General features: G+C 37.1%; 1 protein-coding gene across 1 annotated transcript in view; it reads right to left on the reverse strand.

The window, feature by feature from the left end:
- LOC150087292 (protein NDRG3-like) overlaps positions 1 to 13,651 on the reverse strand; it is a 206,624-nt gene that overhangs the window by 149,058 nt on the left and 43,915 nt on the right. Inside the window, exon 3 of the mRNA XM_090371112.1 lies at positions 3,544 to 3,643. Coding sequence (XP_090227238.1) covers positions 3,544 to 3,643 — 100 coding nt within the window. The remainder of the gene's footprint in view (positions 1 to 3,543; positions 3,644 to 13,651) is intronic.

Below are 13,651 nucleotides of genomic sequence, written 5' to 3' on the forward strand. Positions count from 1 at the left end.
GGAAATGCTTTTAATACTGTTTCACATAAATAGACTGCTGTACAAATTGGAGCAGTGTGGCATTAAGGGAAAGTTACTGCTCTGAATAAAGGTTGAGTGTGGGAAGACAGTGATTATTAATGGACACTGCTCCTTATGAACTAATGTTATTAATGGAGACGCCCCCAAGGTTCAGTGCTGGGTCCATTGTTGTTTTCTATATTTATTAATGACAATGATGAATGTTTATCAGGTTAATGTCTAAGTCTACAGATGATACAAAGGTTGGCAGGTGGTTAACTACAGTAATCAGGATGAGTCACTGCAACAAAACCTAAGAAAACTGGGTCAATGGGCTGAGAAATGCAGTTGAAGTTTAACACTGACATATGCAAAGAACTGCATGTGGGTAGCAGTAATCCAAGATTGATGTACCAACCATGTTGTACTAAACCTGAGAAGGCATAAATTGAAATTGTGAAAAGACAGTTGTCTAATAGATGTGCGGAAATTTTCCTTTAGCCAGCAGGTAGTTGATTGCTGGAATAAACTTCCATCTGTCGTGGAAGTTGATAGCTTAAATAAATTCAAGGCTAGACAAACATTTGAAACAACTGGATGGGTGAAATGGGAAGGGCGGTTTTTTTTTTTTTTTTTTTTTTGGCTGATGCTATATAAGCTTGCTTTCCTTGCATCATATGCTTTTGCTAATGCTAATACCTTATCCTAGGTTAGTTTCTTATACTGTTCTACATATCTTGCATTCAATCAAGTCCAATCTCCCAAGTCTCTGCTCACCAAAATAGTATTTTGATTCCTCTTATGTTCTTACCGATTTAGCAAGTCAGCTAAGTATCTTGATTAATTAATTCATTCACTCCATTTCTTTTCCATAGTTAATATTTCCTTAAGCTTTGAAATAAACTCCTTGTACTCAAATATCTTGATTCTCATTTTCCTCAGACCACATCATTTATAAAACTTATTCTAGGCACCACAGCATAATCTGTCAATCTCTGTCTCAACATCCCTCATACTATATCTCAGGTTTTTTACATAACGTGGTTACTAAAATCTGTTTCCTAGTTGGAAATTGCCACATGTTCTAATTGGTTCAACCTATACATCCGATCTAGATCTGTCTATATTAAAAAGTAGTACAACTCATCCTGTCAGCCTGTTCCAGCAATGTAGTTCTATTCAAGGAAGTCTTTTCATCTTTCAATTTATATTTAAAAAAAAAATTAAAAAAAAAAAAAAAAAAAATGGTCTTATTGCATAGTGCTCCCTTCTGTCTGATATGCATTAAATTTCTGAATTTTAAAATGTCATCATTTATCAAATACTCTTTATATCACCTAGGTTTTCTTCATTGTAATTCTCAATTATCTGCAGTTTTTAATCTAGAAATAAGGGTGGGCTCACATGAATAGTTTTTCTACAGTTATACAATATTATGCTATTCTTTAAAATGGGAGAAATTTGAACTGGCATTACAATGGGTGTTTGAAAAGTTTGTGGCGTGAGTATGAAGGGTTTGTGCGAAAATGTTAATTTTCGACGTAGTATAGACTCCACTTGGGAGTCTATACACTTTTGCCACCAATGCATTGATTTCAGCTGCTAAGAAAGATTTCTCTTGAATATCCAGGAATGCAAATGCATCCCTTTCGCATCAATGTTCTCACTGCTGGTAGGAAATGGATGCCAGCCAGTATTTTTTCATATTAGGAAACAGGTGAAAGTCTGATGGTACTAGATCTGATAAATATGGAGGATGGGCTAAGATTCCAAAGTCACACTCGGTGCAGTTGTGGCAATGACTGACTTGTAAAACATGTTGTCCTGGTGGAACAAGACTCCTCTGCTGAGTTTTCTTCAACCTTTGTCTTTGATGTTTTCATGCAAATGCTTCCCAAGTTCTGCATAATATGTCCTTGTGACTGTTTGGCCTTTTTGAAGATAATCCCCTAGCAATACTCCATCAGCATTCCAAAAAAAAAAAAAAAAAAAAAAAAAACACACACAATACCATTACCTTGCCAGGGAATCAACTTTGCTTTATTTGGAGGGAGAAAATAACTGTGTTTCCACTGTTTGTACTGCTGTTTCTTTGCCTGAAGCTGAGAGTGGTGGTGGACCCACATCTCATCCATGGTCACAAACCTTGCAAGGAAATTTGCTGGATCTGCTTGAAAACAATGCAAATATTCACTTGACAACTCTTGGGTGATTTTATTGGCTAGCAACCACTTTGAGGCCCATTGTGCTGACACCTTTTTTCATAGCAAGAGCCTCTAAGATTAATCACACTGCCAACAACTTCTGGAGTGGGTATTCTTTCAGACTACCTCCCTGTCTAAATTCAGCTGCTGACTTCTTAACTGTGGAACAGGAAGGGGCATCCTCCCCCAGTATTGTAACAATATCATCATGGTATTAGTCCCTTTTTTCCTCAAATACTGGATGACTGAACAGTGATTAATTTTGCCCATCTTTCCTCATTAACACTGTTGACTTGAGGACCTGTATTTAAAAAAAAAGAAATTACTGAAACTGCATGAAACTTTGCGCATTACTATTTCAAGTGTTACACGTTATGAAAGAAATTTAACACTGTATCACTACCCTTTCGTACTCAGGCCATGAAATTTTCAAACATCCCTTGTACACAGCCAGCTCTCTTGCTAATTTAGAAAACTCCTTCGCTTATTAGATTCTTTAGTTCATTTTTTAGCTTCTATAAATTTATTACTATTACTACATCAAATGTAGTCTCACTGAGCATCTGCAGCCTCAGATTATTGTAATTGTTTTTTAACTGATTTCTTCTTATATTCTCCCCCCCCAAGTAGCCAACTGTATTAAATATAGATTGATGTGATAACATTTCGGTAAACATCTTAAAACATGTGGTGTAACAGTGTACTTATTTAACTTGTAATAATGGCTTAGGATCCCATACCCTGCTTGTTAACTCTCCTGCTGAAGTCAAAGATAACCTCATGTGAAGACAAGCCATTCAAGAAAGTTCTCTTCATCATCCATGCAGTGTAACGTGTAAACACAAAATGGAGACTGGTTTCTCCTTGCTGCTACTGATTAGTGGCAGAGGCAAGTGCAGTTCATACGCCTCTCATTGCAAACATTTTCACAAGATCTACATGTTCCATTATTTGCTTCCAAGCACTTAGTATAAAATTTCTAACACGCTGGTTTATTATGATAGTCTGTTAGGAAATGATACTACACTGGTAACAGAATATATTCCATTAAATAGAAGCGATACTGAGCATATTCCCCTGAATTTCACAAGTCATTGCTATTGTCAAAGACTGGAACAAATACTCTTCTGCTGGATGAAATTAGCATATTAAAAAAATAACTAGGACTATGAGGCATTTGTGTATTATGTCTATAAACTAAACTTATTCTATGATTGCAAGTTTATGATATTTGTCCTTTATTTCCCAATCATACTTACTACCACATGTAATATGCATATCACACAGAAACTAATTTAATTTTATAAAAGGAATCACAAAAATACACAAGCATACTAACGGTTAAGTCCAATATCATGGTAAGTGAAGATTGCTGGTTTATTACGTTCTCCTTGTACTGCGACATATATTGTACCAAATTCAGTATCAATTTTGTCTTCCTACAGAAGAAGAAAAAACATTCCGATAGTATAACATTTATCAATTATATAAACTAACTGTATAACAATATCAAAATCAGAATATTAAAAGTCACCTATAATACAATACTGAGTACCTCAAACAACAGTAACAGCTGGAACCAGCTGACATATCACAAGTTTAAGAATTTAAGGTTCATTATTAAAAATGAAAATTATTCAAAACATGTAAAACAACTACAAAATCTGGTAATGTTGAATTATATCCAAAAGATTATTGTCGGGGTCAGTGTAAGAAGCTGAAAAGTGCGAGAAGTTCCAAAACAAAGCACAATAGGTTCAATAAAATGTGAAAATAGTGTAGCTTGTTGTTGTTGTAATTGAGGATTTTTGGCACAAGGGCCTCCTAAGCCACATTGTGCCTAAAATAGTGTTTTGTTTTGTTTTTTTTTTACCCAACATTCATTACAAATTTGTTCAGAATAGGTATATAGTAAAGCAGACCTATCATAAAGGTTCTAACTGAATAAGAGAAAGAGAAGAAAATGCCAACCTGCTGTCTGAAAAATTTGAAAATGGTGGATCATTTCTCCACTCAAATAATGCTCCTGCATGTGGCACTGCACAATTTTGTTCAAGGAGAAGAGAGGGAAAAAAAAATTTCTGCAGTACTCCACCCTCCATATACACTTGACCTTGTCTATATGATTTTTGCTCTCCTGTCAACTCAAAATTAAGTTGAAAGAACAAAGGTTTGATGACATTGCAATCACTCAACAGAATGCAACTCAACTGGTTTACAGATAAAGGCATCAAGAAGTAGCAGGAATTTTGGAACATTTTTATATCACCACGGGAATTGATGATGTGACACACACACGCGCGCGCGCGTAGTTCTCGACTTTACGAGTTAATTCATTCCCTAGAGCGCACTCGTAAAGCAGGAATTTATTTATTTCACATAGACAATGTTAAATATAGGGGTTACCTTCTCAACAATGAAATTAGTTTGCTAATTAGTTTATGTTTAAACAATGATTGATTTATTCAAAGAAATGAAAACGTAGCCTGTAAAATCAAGCAAATTATAATAATAGAGAAATTATTTACGACTTACAAATGTTAAAGAATGTTTATTCTTCATCATCATTGACTAAATGCACACTCGATCACTCATTATTGGCTCGACACTGTTTGTTGCACAAGGAGTGGTCTTCTTCAGAAATGTTTCAAGAGGCATTTGTTTCCAAGATAATCTCTTTTAATTATAAATTTCATGATTGCATACATAAGCATTTTTTAACGGAATGCACAAATTGCAACTAACACGATAAAAAAAGGAATGAAGACAAGATTCAGAAATTTAATTTATGTTTTTATACGATTGAAGATTTCAGTATAGGGGAAACACATTTCACTATAATAACATAAAAACCCACACAATTCCAGCTATCGGTATTTTATATTTTTGCAAATGCAATAACATAGTTTACTACCCGTTTATTGCAGTAACAGAAAAGCCCAATAAACCGGAAAGTGCAAATTGTTTTTGTTTTATGGTTGTGACCTCCAGAAATGTGCTTTAGAAAAATATCGCAAAGGCGTTTAAAATTGATTCTTATAACAGAACATATGATAATGATGAAAGTGTAGCACATTTTAATGATTTAAATTGGTAACTAATACAATTTACAAACCATGCTCACGACCTTTTATATGGCCTTCAGGTCACGCTCGTGATGTTAAAACTGACATTTTAAAGAGATAAATAGCTTAGTTATACAGCAAAAATTTCAACTTCCGAGATCTTGAAACGAATTACCAAAAAACAATGTGTTATTGGGTTCATATTACAATATTTTAACGATACGAATGGTATCTCTGGAATGGATTAATATCATAAAGCTGGGTACACTGTATTGTATAGCTACGCATGTGGTTTAAAATGCAGTATTTATGAATGTTTAACATTCATTTTTTGCAATTAATGTTCATATTTTTGATTTTGTTGATACTTGGGAAAAAAAACTCGTAAAGCGAGAACTGCCTGTATATCATTTCAAAATACATATACAATGCTAAACCAGTTCAGCATACCAAATTCAAATATATTCACTGGCTCCCTACCACTAGGATATACAGTTTCATAATACAACTGCTGTACAAGTTAGTTAACACTATTTCATTACAAAACAACACATGAGACTAGTTACAATTAGGTTTTTATAATTTTTAAAATGTAAACTCAATCCACCACTGTAAAAAAAAGATATGTGCCACTTAACATTGCCATATGGATGATTTCATTTGATACACTTTGTCCAGAATGTTGGGTTACAACATTCAGCAGAACTCCCTACATACATTCATTCCAGAAATTGATAGTGATTTTCCATTAACTTAATCTTGTGATGGCATCCCCTGCTCATTACTCACCAAGCCAAGGTTTCTGGAAAAAAGTCTAAATGAAAAATGAAGTTTCAGTGACACATGATATCCCATTTCTTTAAATGCATCTAGCAGGTTCCAAATTCCATCTTTGTATAGGAGAGACCCTGTGGTTATCCAAAAAGTTACTAGGACTGCATTTTTCTTTATACAATTCATACATTTAGATACTGAGATCAGAACTAATATATTTTCAGTTGGAAGAACACACAAAGACTGTGGCAGGTTAAAAAGTGAAAATGTATTTATAAACAATACCTAGCTTTCTTTTGCATGTTTTGCTGTCAGGAAATTTTTTCCATATACATCTTTCTCAAAAGATGTGAGAACAATATTCTCTTTAATGCATGTGCTAATCCGTTTGATAATTTAAATGAATTAATTTAAACCAAATTTAGAGCATTCATATATATTAATAAAGTATTTGTGAATAACTTGGATTCTAATACTTCAGATCAATTGTTGTTGCTGAATATCATACATTTTACCAAATACCAAAACTGAAAAATAGGATACATCTTGCATCTGTTGTTATAGATACAATGTAGTTCTTACTGCATCCACATACCTTATTTTCAGAGGTCTTACCAGAGAGAGAGAGCATTTAATTTTGCAATACTCTTAATTTTGTAATACTCACCTCTGTGCCAGTTTCGAAGGTGGCAGCATTGAGGATATTTCAACCTTTTCTTTGACCTCTCATGAGAACCCACTGACCTGTATAATGCATTGACATTTCTCTTGAAATATTTTCAAACATGATGATTTTGTTTTTTGATGTTTTATGACACATTGGCAACAATGCACCAAATCTGTAGGAAACAATTAAAAGCCAAAAAAGCACAAATGTTTAACTGATCGCTAGTAATTTTCTGCATGAAATTTATACATACCTCTAGCTGAGAGGAGATTCTGCTTTTTGCTTCAGGGTTAAGTCAAACTACAAATCAGTGACAAATCCATTTTCACTGATTTGGACCACATTTCCTCAAAGGGAGCCCAAATAACTATGGGGAACTTAACAGTTTTTCAGTCCCGTGGTTCTTGACAAGGCATTACCCTAACAATGCATTTCAATAATCTGTTTGAAAATTATACAGCAAACCATTCATTTGTATTTCACTGGGGTGGAGAGGGATGAATACTTGAAGATCATTCATTTGTGAAAACACTGTTTATCTTATGGATCCTTATTTACATGCACTGGGTGTTCATAACTTGGTAAGTGATCCAGTAACTACTCTTGTAGGTTTTCCTTTATTTATTATTATTTTTTTTTTTGTTGCTTCAATATACTAGTAGTAATTAAATATTTATAATTTAACATATAGATAAAAGTCAATCTTAAAGATATTTAAAAGCTTTCAATTTTCATAGCATAATGACACTAGCAATTACATTTTTACTAAAATCATGCATAGATTTCAAAATAATTCTTAACATTTCACATCACAATTTCTACATATAGTGGCTTTTGTGTTTACACATAATACACAGGGTGATTCAGGAGGAATAGTAAATATCTTGGGAGGTTATAGTATTGATTATTCTGAGTAAAAATGTTTAAATATAAATGCGTGTCCAATTCTCAATGGATACAGAAATACAGCTGTTTTAAACTGGCAAGCACAAAGCCATTATGAGAGATATTAAAAAGAACAATAAAGGACTTATTGTTTACATTTATTGACTTTTGAATGATACAAAACACAAATAATTGACAAATTTTTTACAGTTTATAATAAATGTTTGAAAATCCCACCACCAACCTCAATTCACTTTGCAACTGTTGTGGTAATATGATGTGTTGTTCTTCTGAGGTCATCTTGGTATTCCGTTATGAGGGCAGCAGTATCCAAAATGCGAGCGAGCAATTCATCTCTTGTATTCCTTTTCTTTGTATACTGCACTTTTCATCCACACAAAAATCTAACGGAGTGAGTGAGGTTTGGAGACCTTGGTAGCCAATGAACAGGACCACCACGGCCGATCCATTGTTCAGGGAAAGTTCAATTTAGATATTGTATCACAAGATGGGTATAATGTGTAGAAGCTCCATTATGCTGAAAGTACATACCAATCCATGTAGCCAAGAGAACATCCTCCAATAGTAGTGGAAGTTAGTTTTGTAGAAATTCTAGGTAAATGGGCCCTGTAAGACAATTCTGTAATGCAATAGGCCCAATCAACTGATTGTCGATGATACCACACCACACGTTTACAGAGAAGCGATGTTGAAAATTGGTTTCTACAGCAGCATGTTGATTTTCATCTGATCACCTATCAGAGTTACGGGTGTTGCCAATACAGTCACAGGTAAAAGTAGCTTCATTGCTGAACAGTATTAATGGAATTAATCGGCGATTAGCATTTACCCACCAACAAAATTCCAATCACTGGGCGTCACTCCTGGTTGAAGGTGTTGTATGTGAAATGGATACAAGCCATGCTCGTGTGATGTTTGCCATACTCTTGTCTGTGAAACATCGATAAGCACAGAAATTCTTCATGTGCTAATAGCAAGACTACATTCTACCAACTGAAGAATGTGTTCTATTTCATCCACATTTTGTTCATTGCACTTTCAGAAGACAACCCCTAGCATTGTCGTTGTTATGGGTATTACTGCATCAGGCATCCATGTAAATATCCACTGCCTGCAATAAAGACATTATATGAGTGTTGGGAACTGTACCAGTCTCACGCAGTTTGGTGTAAACACTAGTAAACGCTTTTGAATCCAGTAATATGTGGTTAGGAAACCGTCAATGGTATTCTCTAAAAGCAACAGTAGCACTTCTGCCACAAAAACCATAGACAAACACCATATCGGCATATTTAGCATGTGTGAAGAAGTGTAGCATTCTTAACAACACTTCTAACACCAAACAGGGTCAGGTTATAACTGCATCTTGGTCACATCTGATTCAGAGAGCTGTGCACGCCAGTTTCAAACAGCTGTATCTCCGTATCCATTGAGAATTGGATGCATGTTTATACGAACATTTTTACTCAGAATAATCCATACTATAACCTTCCAAAACATTTACTATTCCTCCTGAACACCCTGTATATATCTCATTACAATTTAGATAAACAGATATGACAGTGATCTGTTCTATTATCTGCAAAATAAAGTGTTTAACACATTATTTTAAGATGTTCAACCTTATCTGTCTACCTTCTCCCACCCCCACTCTCTCCAGTAAGGGAAAGATAGTTATAGTACAAGTTATGTGTATGGTTTATCTACATCTCTGGTGCATACTGTTTGTTTTCTTCTGTGTTTTGCTTAGCATTATATTGTTAAAATATTTAAGCAGAACAAAGGATGTATCTGATTCAATCTAACAATTTCTACTACATGTATGGATGGTTCACAACAAAAACTCGAAATTCGATATAGTTATGGAAGGATGTTATGTGGTTCTTTTCCACTAAGATTATTACTATAGATTAATACCACTCATATACCACATAAAATTATTAATATAGTTTATTAAGCTAATCGCCCAAATCACTATACAATTTAAGGTGACATTTCAGGCATCTAACTGATACCCATCACCATGCTGTTGGGGAAAAGAGAAATATAAAGTGATACAAATTTCAATATTAGCATAACAATTTCCAATATTACAATTCCAATAAGTTAATTAATTGTGGATAAGTCTAAAGTATTGAGTTTGAATTACCATTACAATAGAAAACAGATATTTAATTAAGTAAAACCGAATACATAAAGGTTACATTCTTACCTGCTGTCAGATTCCTCTTGCCAATGCTCCCAGAAACCCGAAGTGCATACAGTCAAAGGGTGCTGCCAGCAGTCAATTTATAGGTGAGGGATTAAGACCATTAGCCAATGGAATGTTGCCAACTTTTCTACCCTGGATCCGGTGGTTCTTGTGTAGTGGTAACCTTTTGCTTTCGTATTCTGAACATCAGAGTTGGTGTGCAGGCTGGTTCTGGGGATCTGGAGGCAGTTGTATGTGGGCTGCTCCTCCAGATTTCTGAACTATTTTCTTTACTTGGTTTTTCATTTCTTCTTCAATTTTCTTATCAAAAATGTTGAAATATTGCAGGTTGAATTCAACTCCCTGTTTTCTGTTGATTGATGAGGCTCTACATTTTTATGAAGAAAGCTTCTTTAAATTTCTTCCTATTGTATTAGTTGTCAGTAGAAAGGATGCTGGTGCTATTGAAATTACAAGTGTCACCACACTGAAATGTATGTAGGGCTGTGTAGAAATTTAGGACTCTTCCATATTGTACATTTTTTATGCTCTTTCATTCTGCAGTTCCACCTTCTGTATGATTCTCCTATGTATGTAATCCCACACCTACAGTCCATTTTATAGATAGGACCTCTAGGGTTGTAGGGGTTATTGGGCTGTTGTTTTAAGATCTGCTTGATGGAGACAGAACTGTTGAAAAAGGTGGAGATACCAAATTTCCTAGCTTCTTTTGCTATTTTAGTGCTGACTGTATGTAAGGTATGCATATAGAGGTTCTTCTGTCCCTGCTGAGTTTGGGTTGTGTGATGGTCTTGAAATGTTTTCTATGGCTTTGTTAATAACGTGAAGAAGAAATCTGTTCTTCATGACAGTCCTGGTTATTGTTTGTAGTTCCTGTTCAAGATTTTGTTTATAAATTCTTGTAGGCTCTTAGGATGAAGGACTTCAGAAATCAGATTTTTTTTTTTTTTTTGAGAAAGAATAGCAGGATTTGTAATTTAGGATGATCCCAGTATCTCTGGAGTTATCAGTGGTGTAACAGATCACTTAACAGTGATCTGTTACACCCACAAAGAAAACCACGCGGAGATGGGGGAAACCCCTGGTGCCGTTTGACACGAACACACTTTACACTTTATCTCTGGAGTTAGGGGACAGATTGTTTCCCTCTGGACAAAGTTGGAGACAATTCTCTACCATACAAACCTAAAATATGAAACAACTGCTGTGAAACTGGAGGCATATCTAGATGGTGGGGCAAACAAAATGCAACAGCGTGCCCCATCTTATGCACAAGCACTGAGGACGTCAGCTGGTGAATCAGCAACAAAAAGCAGTGTACCTGCTACAACAAAAAAGACCTTGCCAAAACAACCACACCTGGTGGTACTCTGACCAATAACCATTGAGGAAAATCAAACAAGCGAACAATTAAAGATGCAAATCATGACCAGCCTAAAAGAAGAATTCAAGACAACCAGAATAAAGTCTGGTCAGGAAAACTAGAAATGTCGGAGTACTGATAGAGACAGAAACAAGGGAAGAAGCACAAAAAATTATCACTAATACCAAAATCACTGAGCTGGGGCTCACAGCGACTACCTCTAAAAGAAAAGGGCCCTCAATAGTTATTTATGACCTGGATAAAGACTTGACCCCAGACCAACTAACAGAGGAAATCTATCAAAGAAACCTGATGTCTGCTCTCCCAGAACACAGAAGGGACGAACTGCTGACACCAAAAAGTCCAAGAATGGCACTCAACGAAACTGGATAATTGAACTTGTGCCTGCAGCATGGAAAGTATTAAACACCCAGAACAGAGTATATGTAAATTGGGGCAGCCACCGCTTCTGTGAACATGTGGCTGTACCCAAATGCTTCAGGTGCTGTAAATATGGGCATACAACGCACACCTGCACCCAGACTGACCCCACATGCGGCCACTGCTTGGCAAAAGGCCACACTTACAAGGATTGCCCAAACAAGAGTACTGACCCAATCTGCACCAACTGCAAGAGTCTGAAGCTGGATGCACCCACTCAATCAGGGATAACAAGTACCCCACCTACCTGAAGATTAAGAGCTTGTTCCAATCCAGGCTGGATTATGAGGACGCGCCTTAGACGATACAATACTACAGAAGTAAAATTTCTGCAGATCAACGCACAGAGGGCCAGAGCAGTAGCGGATCAGATCCGTATCAAGGCTGAAGAGGAATGTAGACGTCATGATAATACAAGAGCCATACTCACACATGAAGATAGTCAGGGGATACCCCTTGACCTACAAGATAGTACAATTCGAGGACGACACCCCCTGGGCCGCAGTCGCGGTCAGAAATCCGGATATTACGGTGACCAAAATCACACAGCTTTGCACAGCCTGGGCTGCATGTGCCCACCTCACCACAGCTCTGGGGGCATTTTATGTTATTGCCCTCTACTGTCGACCGGGCGAAGACATAACTTTCGCCACAAGATACCTCCAACTGGCTGCTGACACCCTACCCAACGCAAAAATTATAATAGGTGCAGACGTGAACTGCCAGTCACCAATGTGGCACAGTCACACGCCAGACAGACATGGCACCAGAAACGGAACTATATTGGAAGAGTTCCTTGCAAATTCAACGTTGACAGTGTTAAACCAACCAAATAATCTGCCCACATTTAGTAATACACTGTGGGAGGCCACCATAGATGTCTCCTTGGCTTCCAGGAACATCGCTAATAATACTACCAACTGGTCCGTCCAAGAGGCCTGGACAACATCTGATCATCTAGCCATTACATTCCAACTCAACAGATCACTGACTAGGGTACCAGCAGCTAGACAAACCACTCACAGATACTCCATATCCAAAGCAAACTGGGAACTCTTCCAAAGTACCTTAAAAACCAGCATACAACAGAGACAGAGTGAGCTTGAGCGACTCGAAGACCCAGATCACCTCCAAAGCAAGGTAACAGAGATCATAACGCACACAAGCGACATCGCTATTAAAAAGAAAAATCCAATCCCTGGGGCTGTGCCCTGGTGGAACCTAGAACTGCAACGACTCCGGAAAGAAACACAAACTAGAAGAAAGGCCTTTCAGCGGGCCAGGCGCTCGTGGCCGACGGCAGAGATTGAAGTACTCCGACAACGCTACAAAGAAGCAAGGAACACTTACACAGCCCAAATCAAAATGCTGTAAACAGCAATCTTTGGAGCGCATGGTCTCCACTATGGGAAATGAGAACCCCTGGGGAATAGTCTACAAACTGACGATGAATAAACTCCCCCGAGGGGAAGTTATTGCCGCCACCACATTGACCCAAGGAGGCATGTCCACAACCTGGGAGTAGACCATTTCCAATATCCTGGACACAGTCTTCCACCCGGCTCTACAACTGGAGACAACAGAGCAGATCCAACTCTGCTTAGAAAATGAAAGCTATCAAACAGCAACACCTCACTTCACCGTGGAGGAGCTCAAGAGTGCTGCCACCCTCATTAGGGGAAATAAATGCCCTGGACCAGACCTCTCAGAGCCCGAAATCATCAAAAAGACAGTAGAGTGTTCCCTGAACCTGTTACTCAATCTCTTCAACCTCTGTCTTCACTGTGGCACCTTCCCGACTTCGTGGAAGAAAGCAAACGTCAAACTAATCCTGAAAAATCCGACCAAACCACCACACCTCCCAGAATCATACAGACCGATCGCACTTCTCACAGTTGCAAGTAAACTGCTTGAACGCCTTCTCTATAGATGAATAGAGCAATATTATGACAGGGCTGGCCTGGCCTCACCCAATCAGTTTGGATTCAGGCGGGGTCGCTCGCTCAGCCATGGATGCCT

The sequence above is a fragment of the Mastigoproctus giganteus genome, chromosome 4, assembly GCF_048544385.1.
Source record: "Mastigoproctus giganteus isolate SK-2022 chromosome 4, ASM4854438v1, whole genome shotgun sequence".
NCBI lineage: Eukaryota > Metazoa > Arthropoda > Arachnida > Uropygi > Thelyphonidae > Mastigoproctus > Mastigoproctus giganteus.